Source organism: Pangasianodon hypophthalmus, chromosome 15 (assembly GCF_027358585.1).
Source record: "Pangasianodon hypophthalmus isolate fPanHyp1 chromosome 15, fPanHyp1.pri, whole genome shotgun sequence".
NCBI lineage: Eukaryota > Metazoa > Chordata > Actinopteri > Siluriformes > Pangasiidae > Pangasianodon > Pangasianodon hypophthalmus.
In genome coordinates this window covers 4,860,011-4,878,594 of record NC_069724.1, presented here as the reverse complement: position 1 = coordinate 4,878,594, position 18,584 = coordinate 4,860,011, and the positions used below count along the sequence as shown (strand labels likewise).

Below are 18,584 nucleotides of genomic sequence, written 5' to 3'. Positions count from 1 at the left end.
AAGTGATTTATATGATCTTCATCTTTCTCTGTGGTCTGCTTTTCAGGGATGTCAAAGCAAAGGCTGAGCACTCTGCAGAGCAACGCTGTGGCCACAGGAGGGCTGGACGCCGACCTCCTCCCTCCGTTCCACCCGTACCAGCCCCTTGAGTGCATCGTTGAGGAGACGGAAGGCAAGCTAAACGAGCTGGGTCAGCGCATCAGCGCTATCGAAAAGGCCCAACTGCAGTCGCTAGAGCTGATCCAGGGCGAGCCGCTCACCAAAGACAAGATTGAAGAGCTGAAAAAGAGCCGTGAGGAGCAGGTCCAAAAGAAGAAGAAGATCCTGAAGGAGCTACAGAAGGTGGAGCGGCAGCTGCAGCTCAAGACGCAGCAGCAGTTGACCAAAGAGTACATGGAGGGCAAGATGAAGGAGGAGCCGGGCCAGGCGGCAGGGGTGGAGGCGCCCGGCACCCCCCTGCCACCGCAGGCCACGCAGCTGGGCTCCAGTACAGGGTGCGAGGACAGCAACGATGTCGAGGACCACCAGCCACTCCCTACTGATGAGGACGACGAGGAGGGTGAAGAAGACGATGAGGAAGAGGATGAGGAAGACGGAGACTATGCCGAGCTCCCGCAGGTGGACACGATCCTGTACCGAGAGGGAGGACAACAACCAGCGCCACCGCCTCCACCTCAGCCCCTCAGCCTGCAAGGCCCCCCGCCTCCACCGCTACAGTCCAGTTTCGTCCCCATTCAGCCTATGAATGCACAGCAGTCCACAGATTTCGGCAGCGCAGAGTACCCAGGCAGCAGCAGCCCGGATCTGCAGAGGGTAATGTTGGGCCAGCAGCTGTCTGGACTCGGGCCTGGTCTCCTCACACAGGCGCCAGATGGCCTCATGGTGGCCACGCCTGCACAGACGCTCACAGACACGCTGGACGACATCATGGCAGGTAAGTTTAGAGCAGCTGGTTTCTTTATCTTTTTGGATCCGTTGCAACAATTTTAGTGGTTGTCTTTTTTTTTTTTTTTTTAATTAAGTAATGACACTCATGCTTTGATTCTTGTCTGCAGCAGTGAGCAGCAGAGTGCCTATGTTGAACACTACAACCTCACCCATACCTCAGCCCACAACACAGACGCCCATGAACACTGTCTCCCCACCCTCCATGCTCCCACTCTATCCATCTGTAGACATCGATGCACATGTAAGCCCTAGGTTAACTCTTGTTACCACACAAGTTGCTACTATGGGTTAACTAGTCAGATTTTGAATTATTATTTTTTTTTTTTTTTGGTACTCGTTTTGTGGTCTTAGCACAGCATAGAGTCAAACTGAAAGAGCAATTAATGCAAAAGTCATAGAGCTAAACTATGAGCATAATGGCCATAAATTGGACTGTACACATTACAAAGGTTTGATGGTCACTTCTTTGTTTTTCAGACGGAGAGCAATCATGACACGGCTCTGACTCTGGCCTGTGCAGGTGGCCATGAAGAGCTGGTGTCGGTGCTCATTGCGCGTGGCGCCAACATTGAGCATCGGGACAAGAAGGGTAGGGCTACTCTCAGACTCCCCTACATATAACTTAAAAATGCAAAATTTTAATTTTACGGTTCTTACTTACTTCCTTCTCTATCTACAGGGTTCACTCCTTTGATCCTGGCTGCCACAGCGGGCCACGTTGGCGTTGTTGAGATCCTCCTGGACAAAGGAGGAGACATCGAAGCTCAGTCTGAAAGGACCAAAGACACCCCTCTCTCCCTGGCGTGCTCAGGCGGCAGACAAGAGGTGTTTATACAAATCCAAAAATTCCTAGCTTTAATAGTGCAGATTACGAGCAGTAGGTCAGAATATTAGACCTCTAGGACAACAGAAATTCCCCTACTTCCTTCAGTTGCTTTAGGTTGATTCGTTAGTCAGTAGGGAAAATAACTTGTAGTTTCATGTCTACAGGTGGTGGAACTATTGCTTCTCCGTGGTGCTAACAAGGAGCACCGAAACGTGTCCGACTACACCCCGCTTAGCCTGGCAGCCTCAGGAGGATACGTCAATATAATCAAGATTCTCCTCAATGCTGGAGCTGAGATCAATTCCAGGTCAGACAATCTTATCTATCTGGAGTGACCGTGTTTCTGTTCTTTGTGAGTCTTGACTTTGAAGAGTGACTGTGTGAGAGTTTGGAAAGGATTTTTTTTTTTCTTTCATAATATACCTGTTTGACTTTTTTTTTTCTTCTTTCTTTTTTCTTTTTAAGGACGGGCAGCAAGCTGGGCATCTCTCCTTTGATGTTGGCAGCCATGAATGGCCATGTACCTGCAGTGAAGCTGCTGCTGGACATGGGCTCCGATATCAATGCTCAGATCGAAACCAATCGCAACACAGCGCTGACGCTGGCCTGCTTCCAGGGTCGAGCCGAGGTGGTCAGCCTGCTGCTGGACCGCAAGGCTAATGTGGAGCATCGCGCCAAGGTCAGTTACCACCAACACCTTTAATGACGAAAAAAGTTAAATTTAGATTTGTGGTGCACGAGAGTTTTAATACTGATATTTGATACTTTACCTGATCTATGTATTTTTATGAAACTGTTTTTATTTTCGACTGCACAGGGCACTGGAACTTTTGGCACCAAAAACCTAGAATTAGTACCAAAGGTTCCAGTTGTATGTTTTTTTTGGCTCACGTTTGGTACCATTGTTAGTTGAGGGTTGGACCAAAAGCACTATTAAGGACTGACTTATTTCTCAACATGCACAAAAGTTTAATTTTTAAAAACTATACCTGTATAATATATACAGCATAAAACCAGAAGAAAAAAAAATCATTTTCATTGTACAGGATGATTATGCAATATTTTTAATCAATAATTAGTTGAAATTAAAATAAAATTTAATTCCTGAACCGTGCAGTTTTTGTTGTCTTGTTAGCATTGACAAAATATTTTATATGCATTCAGCACCATGCAAGGAACAATGTTAATCCAAGCACTTCTGAAATTTAACAGTGATGTCTGAGTGGTGGAATAATGATTCACCTTCTAGTTGTGTCTCATGTTGGCTGAAAAAGAACCAAACTACAACCCTAAATTCTATTGACTTTTGGGCCATTGTGTTTTGGAGTAATTCTGAACTTCTCTGTCTCAGACGGGACTCACCCCTCTTATGGAAGCTGCATCTGGTGGTTATGCTGAGGTGGGCCGTGTGCTGCTGGATAAAGGTGCTGATGTCAACGCCCCTCCTGTCCCCTCTTCTCGTGACACCGCCCTCACTATCGCTGCAGACAAGGGCCACTACAAGTTCTGTGAGCTTCTCATTAACAGGTGAGTAGAAGAAATGGCAAGGTTCTTTTACAAACTGAGGATAAACGTATTGCTGTACTTTAATTAGTCAGTATTAGGTGATCATGTTGCTCTTTCTTGTATCTCTTCCTGTAGAGGGGCTCACATTGATGTGCGTAATAAGAAGGGAAACACTCCGCTGTGGCTGGCTGCAAATGGGGGACATTTTGATGTAGTGCAGCTGCTGGTGCAGGCAGGAGCTGACGTGGATGCAGCAGACAACCGCAAGATCACACCTCTCATGGCAGCATTCCGTAAAGTAGGCAGAACTCCTCAGGGATACTGATTCCACTGCAGTTAGGCGCATAAATATCAGATTTTTAAATTCTGAACAGGAGTGATTCTGACTATTTTTATTTTTAGGGGCATGTGAAAGTGGTCCAGTATTTAGTGAAGGAGGTGAATCAGTTCCCCTCTGACATTGAGTGCATGAGATACATCGCCACCATTGCAGACAAGGTATGGACTGAAATAAGATTTTGGAGCCAACAGGTTAAGTTTATAGCATGTAAATTTGAATATTGTTGTGAAGGTTTTAGTGACTCTTGTCTTTTGTATCCAGGAACTGCTGAAGAAGTGTCATCAGTGCATGGAAACCATCGTGAAAGCCAAAGACCAGCAGGCTGCTGAGGCGAACAAGAATGCCAGTATTTTGCTCAAGGAACTTGATCTTGAGAAGGTGTGCTTTAGATTTAGACTGTGCTTAGACTTCTGATTAGGAGTTTCAGAGTTTTTGGTACAATATAGTGGTAATGCATCACATTAAAAATTACAAAACCCCCTTCATTTGATAGAAAACATTCAGTATAGGATGAATCAATTCCATGTTTCTCTGTTTCTGTTCGACAATAGTCCCGTGAAGAAAGCAAAAAGCAAGCTCTGGCAGCAAAAAGAGAGAAGCGCAAAGAGAAACGCAAGAAGAAGAAGGAGGAACAGAAGAAAAAGCTTGAAGAAGAGGAGGCAAAAGTGAAGGATACGTTTTCTGAGACACAAGACCAGAAGGAGGACTCTGCTGAAGGTATATGGATTGCTTTGATTATTTCTTGATTAATTTTTAAAAATATTTTAGCATGGTATTGTCTTCACGTTTGATACATTTGCAGAGCCAGAGGTTCCCATTGAGCCCCCAAGCGCCACTACCACCACCACCATTGGCATCTCTGCCACCTCCACCACCTTCACCAATGCCTTTGGCAAGAAGCGCGCCAGCGTGGTTACTACGCCCAGCACCAACCGAAAGAATAAAAAGAACAAGACCAAGGACTCGCCCAGTGAGCCCATCATCCTACAGGACCCTCAGGTGGCACTAGCGCAACAAAAGGCAGACAAAAACAAGATCCATGGTGAACCACGGGGCGGCGGGGCACCTGGAGGCACCAGTGACTCGGACAACCTGGACAGCACAGACTGCAACAGCGAAAGCAGCAACGGCAGTAAAAGCCAGGACCTGGCTGACCTGTCGTCTTCATCCACCTTGTTCTCTTCCTCCGCTCCTACAGGGTCCAGCCAGCCTCTACCTATGACTGAGAAGAGGCAGGGCGTATCGCACCCCACTTCTCGGGAAGAGAAGGTCACCGTGTCCATTTCCAAACCACAACAGAAGTAAGAGCTTTCACCAGCGTAGGCAGAAATCTCTACTGCTTGTTGTGCAATTTAGGTTAAACTGATTTGCTACTGGAGCAAAAAGAGTCATATATCACAGCAGCAGCAAGTCGTTAGGATGCATTTGGGGTCCTAGAACAGGCTGTGTTTGATTTTGGACTTTGTACTATAACGTATTCTCTTTCTAATGATTTAAAAGTTATTACAAGAGCACTAGCCCTTTCCCCTGAAGTATGCAAAATGTTATTGTAATGTATTGACCTTTTCACGGCGTATAGTTTCAGTAGGCATGTATAACGCATCTGTATTTCTTTTTCCTGCAGATCTCATGAGATTCTTAGTGACTTGACACCCAGTTCCCTGCCCTCATCTTTCAAGACCATTTCACTGCCAGTCACCTCACCTAACAGCAAGATGAACCTCACCAGCCCAAAGAGGGGCCAAAAGAGAGAGGAGGGATGGAAAGAGGTCGTACGAAGGTAAGCGACAAACAGATTCATGGGATGTTGTCCTTTTCCTGCTTCCTTATTAGGGCTCTAACACTCAAATTTGATGTGTTTTCAGGTCAAAGAAACTCTCGGTCCCAGCCTCTGTGGTGTCTCGGATCATGGGCAGAGGTGGCTGCAATATCACAGCTATCCAAGATGTGACAGGTGCACACATAGATGTTGACAAACAGAAAGACAAAAACGGCGAGAGAATGATCACTATCAGGTGGATGGCCTTCATTTCTACTTAAATTAATTTCTTAATCTTATTTAGTCACATATGTGTATTCGGCTTATTATTGGATGTCTATTCATAGGTATTATATGTGCAATCCCTTACACACTCACACTGTTTTTCAGAGGTGGCACAGAGTCCACACGACATGCTGTACAACTGATCAATGCGCTTATCCAGGACCCTGCCAAAGAGCTAGAGGACCTGATACCTCGCAACCACATTCGTCAGCCTGGCACAAACACCAAAATTGGCTCCACCTACACCACCTCCACAGGGGCTACCAGCACCACCGCGGCCAGTTCAAAAGGCCTGTCATCAGTTGTGCCCTCCTCCAGCGTGTCCTTCCAGTCCTCCTCCAACTCAACCACTCAGCAGGCTGGCAAAATGGGCAAAAATATGGCACCTGGTGTTAGACCTCCGTTTGTCTCTCTACCACCACTGGCCTACACACACCCCCAGTTGGCCCTGCTGGCAGCGCAGACCATGCACCAGATCCGTCACCCGCGGCTGCCAATGGCACAGTTTGGCGGCACCTTCTCTCCCTCGCCCAACACATGGGGCCCGTTTCCTGTGCGTCCTGTGAGCCCTGGCAGTGCTAACAGCTCCCCCAAACACAGCGGCAATGCGGCCCCGCGCCCTTCCAGTTCTGCCCCTGCCACAGCTGAGCACCCTGCCCCGGTGTCAAGTGCTAACATTGCCCCTGGTTCCACTGCCTCTCCCCCCAGCACTGCCCCCTCCAAAACACCTACACCCACCTCTGTAAGGAAGCAGCTCTTCTCTGCCGAGCCCAAGCCTACAGTGGCGCCTGCCGTCTCCACCACTGCAAGCAGTACTCCTGCTGTGCAGGCCCCTCCTGCTCCCATCAGCTGTGCTCCCACCACTCCTACGACCCCTCCACCCATGCCTGCCCCCATCGCCCCACCTACACAGCATACTCAAGCCCTGAAAACAGAATCCGCCCCCGCTGGTACGCCTGCTAAAGAGAAGCCGGTGGCTGACCTGGCTGTTCCTGTTTCCAGTGCCCCGTGTGAGGGTTCCAGCCCCTCGACCCCCCTGCACTTCCCTGCATCTCCCTCTGCACAGCCTGCACTGCCTGTCCAGCCTGAGGGCAGACAGCAGCTGCCCTTGCCCTTCACCTCCAGCACAGAACCTAGTTCCTCTTCTACAGTCCAACCAGGCGTCACCCTGCCCGTCTCTCGTCCTGTACCGCCCAGCACGGTCAGCAGCACAGTTGCAAACACCAGCAGCACCTTACCTCACTACGCCACACCTGCTGCACCTGGGGTGTCGACTCGCTTACAGCCCCCAACGACGTACTACCCCATAGGACCCGGAGCCCCTTTGCAGGAGCAGCAGTCTGTTTTCGTGCCCCCGGGTGCAACACAGGAGCCCCTTAAGCAGCAACAGCAGCCTACCCAGCCTAGCTTAGCCACGGCTAGCATGCCTCCCCCTTCACTTCAGATGTCCTCTACTATGGGCATGATAAATGGTTCACAGGTGCACCTTCACAGTGGCAAAGCTCAGTTGCCGCCCAACTTCGGCTCTGCGGCTCTTTTCAATCACTTTTCGAGTATCTTTGACAACAACCAGGTGGGCAACAACCAGGTGTGGGGGGCCTGTCACCTTCCAACTCGCACTCCGCAAGAACAGCCCTACAGTGCTCCACCTGCATACATGGGAGGTATGGGGCAGATGGAGAGCACCATGCCCCCTCCTGATGGCTCCAAGGCCCCAGGATATCGTTGCCCCTCCCAGCGAGTCATCTCTAGCCCCATTGGTGAGTCCTCTAAAAAGAACATGTAGTTGTCAAATTGCTTTAAAAATCAGGTTTAAATTTTACTTATATACTTTTATACTAGAGATGGAACATGTTAGCAGTAGGGTTATATTAGATATATGTCCAGTATCATAGAAACTGCAGTAAATTGTGCTGCTTTTTGAAAAGCATTACATAACATAATAGCTTTCTGGAACCTACATAGTGCACTTTGTCCAACAAAACAGCATTTGAGATTGACAGAAAGTGACCCTGATAATGCATGTTGGAAATTAACTAAATATGGTTTTACTCTATTTTTAAACTTTAAATTGAAGTATATAGAAACTTGGTTATATTATATAAAGATGAACACTTTTTTCACATCAAATAGGTAAATGTAATGAGAATTCAAATAGTATTTGAATAGTTAAATCTGTTCTGACAGCCCTTATTGTACAGCCATTCTGTTAATCTTATGATCTAATTTACAATCATATCCTAAGTCTTGCTGTAAAACTTACCTGTGCTTTGTTTTCTTGTCTTTTATTGATACTGTGTTACTGTTGTTGTTAAACTAAGCTCATGTTGTCTGTTGTTCTGTGTGGGCTCTTTGTTCCTTAGGCATGCACCCCATGGACCCCTCAGGCAATTCCATCTCTTCTTCCACCGCGCTCACCAGCTTTGCCACAAGCATGTCAGCCAGCCCTGTTTTCCTGCAGGGCCCAGCTCCTGTAGGAACGCCCTCTTTCAGCCGCCAGCACTTCTCCCCTCATCCTTGGAGCGCCTCCACGTCCTGTATGCTGTAGAGCTATCCCTTTATATTGCTTTACTTTGAAAATTACATGCAGGCGGATGTTTTTGACAAATGCACTTTATTGTGTGTGTTTCTTAGGTGAATCTCCAGTGCCCTCCGTGTCGTCTGGAGCATCTTCCCCTTTGTGCACATCCACCGTGACACCTGCTCTGATCCAAGCCAAGCCTAGCAGTTCCAGTCAGCAGGACCGCAAAGTGCCCCCGCCCATCGGGACAGAGCGCCTGGCTCGGATCCGGCAGACTGGCTCCGTCAACCACGCCATGCTGCCCACCAGCTACACACCGCCGGTCGGACAGGGTGGCATCTGGTCTTTCGGAGTGGGCAGTGCCTCCGGTGAGTGAACTGAGAGGAAAAGTTTGATTCCATCACCAGCACTGAGCCAGTCTATGGTACGGATTAAATTTTGAAACCCCTATTTTCTCTCTCCATTGCTCCTCTCTACAGAAGCAATGTCAGGCTGGTCTCAGCCCATGATGGGAGGACCCGTGATGCACCAGCAGCTGCAGGAGCAGTCGGCCTTCTCCCAGCACCAGGCTATGGAGCGAGATGACACGGGCATTGTGGCTCCATCTAACACCTTTCACCAGCCCATGCCCACCAACTTCATGGATTTTCCAAAGGTTTGAGTGGCATTGAGAACGCATGCGATGTGCTGTCTTTAAAAATGCTTTTAAAATTCGAGTCATTCTACAGAAATGGTGCAAAATGGTAAACAAAAAATTGGTTTTAAATATAGTTTAATACTTAAAGACAAAACTGAAATATTTTAAACAATCAGTTAATAAATTTAAATATTCTCTTATCTTGCATGCCCCACAGTCAACCCCAAAAATTATAAATGGGGGAAAAAACTTTTTTTTTATTATTTTATTTTATTTTATTTATTTATTTATTGCATTTTTTGCTATTTAAATTACTGAAATTAGCCCGTAATGTGCAATCTTTTAACTAATGTAAAAATGTTGCAAGCAAAAAAACATTTTGCTGTCCCCAATTTTAATATCAATACCAGAACACAAAAAAATCTTTCTGGACTAAAGCTATACTTTGCCGTGACATTGTTCTGCTCCCGGCTTTCTGTCCTGCCTCGGTATTGACAAATTTCAGAGAGCGTAAAATTGTGAAAACACATTAGAAGATTTTAGTGTACATGTAAGGTTAAGGAAAATCAGTCAAGGAAAAAATTAACCTCACGTGTAAAAGAAGAAAACATTTCAGTCTTTAGAGCCTGAATTGCCTCACTTGTGTAAAATGACCCATGTCGCTAGTTCTACAGCCGGTTCTAAATGGATTTTGCTGTAATATAATTGATGCAATACCTGTGTTAAGATACTTGATTTTCTAATGTTCTAATGTAAAGCTAATAAAATATTAACAAGTGTTTTTGAGCTGTCCATTTTTTTCCCCTTCTTCTCATGACTAGGGGTTGCCAATGTCAATGTATGGAGGAACGATGATCCCTCCTCACCCACAGATGGCTGAGGCTCCTGGAGGCCCCATGTACAATGGGCTCCACGCCACTGACCCTGCCTGGAACCCCATCTTAAAAGTCGTCCCCAGCTCGGCTGAGAATTCAGACCCACAGCAGGTAACAATACCGAGCAGCCTTACTGGCAAGTAACAAGAAGAACAAGAGCTCTGTAGCTGCAGTACATTTACATTTTGATCGATTAAGGTAATAATGTGAAGATAACTAATTTACATTCCTTTGTAAAAATCACTTTTTCTGATTGTCAACCTTGTTGTTTCAGGTGTGGCCTGGGACTTGGGCCCCTCACGTGGGAAATGTGCATTTAAATCATGTCAACTAAACACAAACCTAGAGACTGAGAGGCATAGGAGCAGTAACAAGACGTACACGTTAAAGAACAAGATAATTACCTAATTACCAAAACGTTAACCTAGGCGTGTCCCCTTAAAAGTTAAACAGAGTTTCATGAAATTTGAGAGATGGACACCTTTGATGTGCCTAACAAAAAAAAAAAAGAGAATCCAGTGTGGGCTTTAACGTGTTTACCACTGTCTATGAACAAATCGATTGCCTGTTCAACAGGATACATTTTGAGTAGTATAGCCATTTTGACATTTAAGCCCCACGTAAAGCGTTCTTGGTCTGCAGGGCTCAATAGGACAGTGCGCTATTTATACTCGGCCAAGAACTAGATGATTACACAACGAGAGAAATCAGACCTTTTAGAGTGGTAAATACATGTATAATTGTTTACATACTGAAAAAGGGTTAAAATGAGAGTAAATTTCATGTCGTATAGTGGCTCTACTTTATGTAGCCTGTATTAATGTGAAATATTTACCTTAATATTCAATAAAAAGTTGGAAATGTATACAAGTGGTGTCATGCCTCTGATTTGCTGTGGTTATGTGGTTGTAGACTTCAGCCTTATCCATGATGTGTATACTACTTGCAGAAATGACAGCTGTGTACAGGGGGTGCAGTTACACACTACACAATTTTAAAAAAAAAAAAAAAAAAAAAAAAAAGGCCTGCAAACTGGCTCAAGGAAAAAACCCAGACACAAATGATATTGTACTAGAAACAACAATCAAAACCATAATCATCGTTAACTGTTCCAGGTCAGAAACCTCAATTTGATATGTTACTGATTAATAATTTTTTTCTGTTCAGATCTCCAGATTATTATTTATATTTTGTGTCCAAACTCCCAAATGTTTTGGATCATCACATCGTATGTGATTTCTTTAAATGCTTTTTGGCTTAGTTTTAGGTTGGAGCCAGCTGTGCCATTCAACAGGTTATAAGTATCCTTATAGTAATTTTACCTTGAATTTGGGACATTTACACAGACACATTAAAATACTGCGAACAGATTTATTTTTTTCCGTTAGTGAGTCCTGATAAAAAATAAAAAAAAAACACTGAATACTGACATTAGTAAACACGTGTGTGTTATGGGGTTATATTCCAGGGAAGGGCTAACACTAATTCTTTAAAAAGCTACATTTTAATTAGCTGCATTTGGCTATAAAAATAATTGGAGAAGTGTCAGTGTTTTCAGTGTTTTGGGTGTAGGGAAATAATAATAAATGTGGGAGAGACAAAAATGATTACCTGATACTTGGGAGTTACCGTTACCAAACCAGTGTATGTCATTTCTGAGGATTAAAATATGTTTAGTTTTATTTAGCAAAAGTGCTTTACTGTTTATTACATACTAGCTGCTCCAATCCAGATCCAATACATCAACATACACATTTACACTGTAAATTATAAATCATGATCCTGGGATAAATTGTGATGTCCAAATAGATACTGAAACACCTAGTTCATTTTGAGTGTTCCTGGTGCCAGTTCCTAGAGACAGTTGTAGGAATATATTAGTTTTGTAACAGAGCTCTTTAATAATATTGATCTAATGATTAGCACGAACATTTGCTGAGATATGATATAACTGCATGTGGAATTGAGAAAGCAGGTTTAAATAAGTAATCACAGCTTCCTCACTAAAGAACATGCAAGCAGAGACCACTGATAGTACCTAGAAATGAAATGTCAGTTTTGTTTCACAGCACTGTCTCTTTTTCCCCGTTTAAGTTGGATTCAAAGAGGGAAGAAAATGTATTATACCTCCAGCATGAAGTCTGATGTATTTTACTGATCTGAGGCATGTTTATGGGTCTGTGACACAGAGAAGGGGTTTTATGAGTAAGAGTTGTGTGCTGAGGTTCACTAGCATAAAGATTACCCTTAATTCAAGGTTAGCTTTGATTCAACATTACAATGTGATCAGAAGTGTTGGAGTTGACATTGCATTTTATGAAAAGGAACAATGACTCTACAGCTGCTGAAGTTTCGGGCTACTGATTGGACGGTTCAAATCCCAGCACCACCAAACTTCAACATGGGGCCTTAACCATGAACCACACTGGGATGCTGTACCCCGTCTGACCCTGCACTCTGAGCTCAACTTCCTTCCAAGCTAGGATGTGCACTGTACCATACAGTACATATGAGTATGTGTATAATGTCAATAAAGCTGCCTTCTTCTAACCTCAAATATAGCTGCTTAACTTTGGGCCACTTTTGGCCCAGAAGACACTTGCGATTGGTAAATCAGCCATGTTTGACCTGAAATATTTTTGGGGTATATGGATTCTTCTCAAAGTGGTGTGTGAAACCAAAACCTGGGGTCCATGTTTGTCCTAAAAATAATGTCAACTAGTGTGTTTTGTTATTGGAAAAGAAGAAAAAGCTATATACACAGTAATTATACAAATTTAAGTGGTTGAATAGTTGGATTAGGTTCAGGAGAGATCTGAGGGGTTTGTGCGAGATATTTTGCAGTTAAAGGGGCCAATGGCTGCAAAAACAAGTGAAAAACTGATTTACTAAAGACCATAGCCAAAAGACACTGAAATTCAGTTGTAACAGTGGAGACAGTTCATTAATCTGGAAAAAATAAAAAATAAAAAAAATTGGATAGAAACTACCGTCACGTGACGCTGTTTCACAACGCTAACATATGATATCACCTTGTTAGTTTGTTGCACAGGCTTCGTCCCAAATCACGTGTCAAAACATTGCCTCATCGTTAGGCTCCGCCCCTCAACACGGGTTCCAATAGGGCGCGCGCGCGGGCTGGAGTGAGCACTGTGTGTGTTTCTGAACACAGCGCACAGGTCGCGCCGCTGCTGCTGGGAACTCAGGGAACTCAAGGAACAGCTCGTAAACAAGGGCTAGAGCTCCGAAAACCAACTGTTCAACCTGTCGCTTTTCAGAGTTAACTCCTAAGCCTCATTTGGTCTGCTTTCTCCGAGTAAACACCATGTCGACGAGCTGTGACGCGTCCTCGAGCTGCCCCATTCCGAGCCGAGCTTCACAGCCGCAGTGCTGGTCCTCTCTGCCCGACTCCTACAGCCAGACCCCCGGCGGCACCGTCTTCTCCACCACCCCTGGAGGCAAGTATCCAAGTCTGAGCTGATGTCTGTATTTCTTCACAACCACAAGTGTATCTGAGGTCTATTTTTCATCTAGTTCTACAAAAAAAGTAAATACTGCTAAGTACTGAACTGCTTTGTGCTTTGCGGATTCTGCGGATTAGGACGTAGCCAGTTAAATACTTTTTTGTTTTGCGCGACACCGACAAGGGAGTGCGCGCTCACGAGGAAGAAGTTCACGTGGGACATATTAAAATGCTTCATGTCACAAAACAACGACCAAACACCACCAGATCTCTTCCACACTTCTCTTCAACACTGCCCAAAGGATAAGCCAGTAATCCAAAAAAACCAGTAATTTTTATGTTCTATAGAAACGCCTTATAAGGAAACAGCTTAATGTGTTACATTTCTCACATACTTTTCATAACAACTGTCTACTATCAAAAGAATGATCTCATAATCCAAACTAAAGAGCAGTTTCCTGTTGAGCTTTATCTCATTATAAACTTAGTATAAGAAATAATTTCACATAACTTAAAGGGCAATAGTCCATTTTTTCTTTTTCTTTTTTTTTAAGATTTCATACTTGTGCCAATAACCTGAACAATATGTAGAACATAATTAAAAAATGATGATAGTTTAGGCCCTGGAGTTGGGAGAAGCATATTAAGTGGCTGAGAAATCCAGTTTGGAAAACCTACTTTGGGTCCTGAATGCTTGTTTGTGTTTGGATGAGCCTCCTGCCAATCAGACTCCATAGGTCTTGGGGCGGAGCTTCGTGAACATGAGTGAGTATGGGAGTAAAAAAAAAAAAATTCAAATGTCCAACCCACTTAAGCTGGTTTTACACTGAGTGATTCCAGCAGTCTTTTACGAGTATTAATTGTCACACTGTACGAGATGATCCCGAGGAGATTGCTACTACGTTCTGCCATACTGGGTGCACAGCAACTCAGCACAAGTTTGCAGCTCTTCAGCTGGAAAGCATTAAAAAAGGTTTCATGTTGTCATAATATTAAATAAACTCCGTGAACAGAGCAGTTGTGTGCTAAGTAGCTAGCTACACACCTGGAAGCTGGAATTTATCCTCTTTTCCTTTCCATGTCACATCCCTTTTTGTGCTGTCGTAACAGTGGTGAGACATTATAGAGACGTTCTGTCTGCTGCCACAATTCACCAAACTGGTCGTCTTTTAAATCGCATATGATTTGTTTACATTTCCCCTTCACCTTTACTGTGTTTGTACCTGTCCTGTGTGTTTTGTGTAATTTTATGCCGTCCTCCTATTGGTAGATTTTAGGCGAGCGTCGTTGCACTCACACTCTGAGATTTTAAGCAAAAATTTTCGGACACTGCCAGAACCTTGTCGTTGGCTGTCTTGCACTAAATCACTCACTGGTGAACATGTCACATCATACAGTCAAAGACCACCGAGCTCAACTCACGACCAGAGATGATCTTTTTATGATGTGTGGTTGTGCCACCAACAGCAAAATTGGGACGGATATTGTACAGTGTAATGCCTGCTTTACTTAACCTATAGAAACCTGATCTTGAAAAAATTACTAATCTTATTTTTTAATGCACATTTAATGTTCGAAAACGATGACCTAGAAACAAGAAAAGTCTCCTACACTTTGTTGATTATAACTACTGTCTAATATAAACAGAGTGGCCCTATAAACTATATATAAATCTAAAGATTTGGTGTGATGTTGTTGAGTCTCAGAATTTGAAACATCCAGAATATCCTGATGAGTATCTCTGAATGTCTCAGAATTCAGCAATATTAGACCTAACTCTTGGCACTGTTGCATAATGACATCTGGCCTAATATGGTTTGTAAAGATAGTGATGAATCCTCAACCTCAATAATAACATTCAGAGAGCTGCACACTATAAACAACACGTTAGAGGAAAATCTCCTAGAGGGTCCTTCGGGTCATCTCTGAACCCTTAAAATATCTCCAGGAGTCTTGTTGCAAAGGTTTTGACGCATGCATGGCTCAGGAAATAACCTTAATCCTAAGATTAAGAACTTCAAATGTAACAAATGGGGTCTCTGTGTGCAGTGTGGAAATTGCTTGTTAGCAGATTTACAAGCAAAATAATTTACTTTAGAATTTTGCATACCTTTCTTTCACATTGTACTGTATGCTCTTAGAAAGAAAGGACTGATCTAGCACCTTAAAGAGTTCTTTGGTTTGAAACTCTTAAATGTTTGATATAAAACCCCAGAACAGGGTTGTTTCATTTCTTTTCAAGTAGAACTTCTGTAGAAAGCTAGAACCATTAGCCATCCAAGAAAACCCCCATTATTTCACATTTGTAAGTATGAACTATAATAAGACATGTTAGTCATGTTAATCAATTATTATTGCATCTCAACCACATTTAGCCAAATTAGCTAGGTTTTACTGAGCTCACCACTATCATAGTTGAGTAGAGAAGTTTTAAATCCTCGTAATACTCACAATTATATTATGATTAATTGTGCATATCTAAATATACCTAAAGCTAATCCAGTACTCTGCATAAATGTGTCCTTACTGCCACTGCAATGCTCTATAATCATGTTTCCTTTCTTTCTGCAGTACTTAGTGTTCTTAGGGCAGCACAGATTAGATAAACATAACCACTGTGTCTTCAAATCTCTACTGCACAGCACCCCATTGAGCCCTTCCGTCTCTGCTTACCACACCAGCCTTGCTACTTGTGTTACGCAACATGTTTTTCTATATCCTTCAACCCAAAAACTGTACAGACTTTGGAAGGCATAGTGAAATGCAAATCAAGGCCCTAGCTTAACACACCATAATTGTATTTGGCTCAATCTTATACACATTAGAAGCAATTCAGCCGTCTTTTGATTATTTAAACACCCTTCTTTGCAGGGACCAGAATCATCTACGATAGAAAGTTTCTCCTGGAATGCCGCAACTCGCCAATCGCACGGACTCCGCCGTGCTGTCTGCCTCACATTCCGGGCGTCACCATGCCGTCCGCACACCCATTGGACAAGCTGTCAGAGCAGGATGAGGACCGTAAAGACCTCCACGGTGAGACTCTTATCCTCTTGCTTTCTCACTGCCAAATTCTCTTTATAAACCTAACCTCATTCAGAAAAGGTTTTTGGATTTCTCAGCATGCGTATCCTATTGTTAAACTTCACGTACATTTTAGTCACTTTTAATGGAACACTCCAGTGTGTATTTAACCTAATTTCTATCTGCTGCATCTGTTGTATAGCTGTGATTACTGTGGAACTTTTTTGTGAATATTTATTTACTCTGATTATAATGGATGTCTAAGGGAAGTTGGTGAACTCAATTAATAAATCATTAAAAAAAAATAGTATGAAACCCAAATACAAAACTTCAACAGTAAAGGTCTTAGGATAAGACAGACACGAGGAAAAAGAGTTGCTGTTTTATCCGATTTGAAACACTTTTAAAACTTTTGTGGTGTTCATGCGCCATTAGACAGAAACTTCTGATCTTATGTGTCTACATTGCCAACACCCAACCTCAAATTCTTCCTTCTGAAAAAGCTGTCCCATTTCTGAACAAATTATACAGATTTGGATCTAAAATAACTTGGAATACCTTAAAAAGCTTCCTACAAAAATGTTTTGCATAAAAGTTTATTGACAGCGTAGCAACTGGGTGAATAAAGTACTGAACAATTATACTTAAGTAAAAGGATAATTAATGTGTCAAAATCTTACTCAGTTAAATGTGGAGGTATCCAGCCAAAAAGCTACTCAAGTGAAAGTCCAAAAATTACTGCTCAAAAATTAAATGTACTCAAGTATTAAAAAGTAATTTTCCCCACCATTTCCTCTCCAATATGGTCAACTGCAAATTCCCAACCACCAGCTACCAATTGGGGAGGGTTAAGACTAACACTTGCTTCTTCTGAGACACGTGCAGCCAGCCAACTGCATCTTTCCAAACTCTGCTCATGATGCGCCACAAGGCAGCGTAACACAGTCGTAGGAAAGCGATATCTACCCTCTTCTGCATACAGATGCCCGCGACTGGCTAGTCTCACTGTGATTGACATGGGAGAGAGAGTATGCTCCTCCCACTCATAGAGCATGGCAAATTTTGCTCCCTTGTCTCCTGGCCATAGATGGCTGTGGCATCACCAGGATTTGAACTCATGCTCTCCTGATGATAGGGCCAATGCTTTTCTGTTGGGATTCAAAAGTAAATGTACTTGAAGTAAAGTAAAAATACCTCCAAAATAATACGTACGTATAGTAACAAAGTACAATTACTCAAATATTTTCCTAACTTAGACCTCCAGCATAAGTGAGTTTGGAGTAAATGCATTTTCTCCTTCTTTCCCCTCAGCAAAGGGAAACTGGTTAATTGCTAACATACTCTAGCAGTGAATAGACAGTTTTGTGCCTCTTAAATTGCCCTTAGAACATCCTGATTTCTGGTAGAGGGCAGCATTTACCAAAGTTAACTTCTACTACGTATTGCTCATTTCTCTTAATCTTAAGGTCACCTTTTGTGGAGACTAGGTAACTGTTTCATGGGAAAGCAAACAAAAATACGTCTCTTGGCAAGTTGGTTCCTATAACTTTACTGTGTACTGTACACCACGTGCAGAGCATGACTCACAGGGAGAGGTCACTGTATCCTGACTCTGAACTCAGTCACTCTACTTTCTCTCTCCACAGCAGATGACAGTCAGTTTGTCCTGGACATCTGAGAGTGCGATACAGCTCCTGTGGAGAAGTTGTCTGTTGCACTCCTGAGCTGAGAAACCATGGGGTTCTTCTTTTGTTAAACACCCATGTTGTATTGTATTGAAAAACGAAACACACAGAAATGAAGTTGTGGAAGATTGTGGGTGGGAATTTGATCAAGTTATCATGAGACAAATTTCTGCTTTATTTAATTACAACTTTACACTCATCTGAAAGATAGACAGAAGTACGTAATGATGTTTTACAGTGAGTTGGGTTTTTTCCAATAAAGATTTTTATACTGTTTCTCCAATGAGTTGAAGTGGAGAGCTAAAACCCTGTTAGGGTGATTAGTCAGTACCTCATGTTGTTGAAACTTTTTGTATTGACTACTGTTCTGCTGTATTTTAAATAAAACCTGGGAAAATCCACAGCACTTGTGATTTTTTTTTTGCCTCAGCTTTTATATTGCAGTTATTGATAAACCCTTGTGTGTGTAGCCTGACTTGGATAAGGTGGTTTGCGTGTTTCTCATGTGATCCCCTCAAGATGTGCTATTGCGTGACTGGGACACTACTTGATTGTTTTTTTCTAAAGCTTTTAATAGCTACACTGCCTTCCCCATGATTTGCAATGTGTATTAACAGAACTCTGTATTGCACTAACAGGACAAGGCTGTTCTGTCTAAAGAAGGCTGAAGGAAATGTGCAAAACAGCAGCAGCATCACACTGACTCATAACAGCA

General features: G+C 43.2%; 2 protein-coding genes across 8 annotated transcripts in view; both read left to right on the top strand.

The window, feature by feature from the left end:
• The window catches only part of ankhd1 (ankyrin repeat and KH domain containing 1), a 36,111-nt gene extending 25,900 nt beyond the window's left edge, over positions 1-10,211 (top strand). For 4 of the 6 annotated variants that reach the window (XM_053240030.1, XM_053240031.1, XM_026938319.3 and 1 more), the window contains exons 15-34: positions 47-934; positions 1,056-1,189; positions 1,426-1,537; positions 1,628-1,773; positions 1,939-2,081; positions 2,240-2,453; positions 3,126-3,301; positions 3,416-3,578; positions 3,683-3,778; positions 3,882-3,998; positions 4,172-4,337; positions 4,423-4,921; positions 5,245-5,400; positions 5,486-5,635; positions 5,770-7,424; positions 8,028-8,201; positions 8,299-8,553; positions 8,665-8,840; positions 9,644-9,808; positions 9,972-10,211. In XM_053240030.1, coding sequence (XP_053096005.1) covers positions 47-934; positions 1,056-1,189; positions 1,426-1,537; positions 1,628-1,773; positions 1,939-2,081; positions 2,240-2,453; positions 3,126-3,301; positions 3,416-3,578; positions 3,683-3,778; positions 3,882-3,998; positions 4,172-4,337; positions 4,423-4,921; positions 5,245-5,400; positions 5,486-5,635; positions 5,770-7,424; positions 8,028-8,201; positions 8,299-8,553; positions 8,665-8,840; positions 9,644-9,808; positions 9,972-10,031 — 5,645 coding nt within the window. In that variant the 3' untranslated portion in view covers positions 10,032-10,211. The remainder of the gene's footprint in view (positions 1-46; positions 935-1,055; positions 1,190-1,425; positions 1,538-1,627; positions 1,774-1,938; positions 2,082-2,239; positions 2,454-3,125; positions 3,302-3,415; positions 3,579-3,682; positions 3,779-3,881; positions 3,999-4,171; positions 4,338-4,422; positions 4,922-5,244; positions 5,401-5,485; positions 5,636-5,769; positions 7,425-8,027; positions 8,202-8,298; positions 8,554-8,664; positions 8,841-9,643; positions 9,809-9,971) is intronic. The other 2 variants (XM_026938321.3, XM_026938318.3) reach the window with 1 other exon arrangement.
• A 2,613-nt stretch (positions 10,212-12,824) lies between these two features.
• Positions 12,825-18,270, top strand: eif4ebp3 (eukaryotic translation initiation factor 4E binding protein 3). Of its 2 annotated transcripts, none has more exons than XM_026938480.3 (3): positions 12,825-13,155; positions 16,032-16,196; positions 17,831-18,270. In XM_026938480.3, the coding sequence occupies exons 1-3, from the start codon at positions 13,023-13,025 to the stop codon at positions 17,860-17,862; spliced, it is 330 nt and encodes a 109-aa protein (XP_026794281.1). In that variant the 5' UTR covers positions 12,825-13,022; the 3' UTR covers positions 17,863-18,270. The 2 variants fall into 2 exon arrangements, with proteins under 2 accessions (XP_026794281.1, XP_026794282.1); XM_026938481.3 differs by having other exon boundaries at positions 12,826-13,155; positions 17,834-18,270.
• Positions 18,271-18,584: the final 314 nt, after the last annotated feature.

Bases quoted from the DNA above. Each gene is read 5' to 3' on its own strand.
- eif4ebp3 (XM_026938480.3), top strand. From the start codon at position 13,023: ATGTCGACGAGCTGTGACGCGTCCTCGAGCTGCCCCATTCCGAGCCGA. The intron at 13,156-16,031 runs GCAAGTATCCAA...CCTTCTTTGCAG, and splicing joins CTTCTCCACCACCCCTGGAG to GGACCAGAATCATCTACGAT. The intron at 16,197-17,830 runs GTGAGACTCTTA...CTCTCTCCACAG, and splicing joins GGACCGTAAAGACCTCCACG to CAGATGACAGTCAGTTTGTC.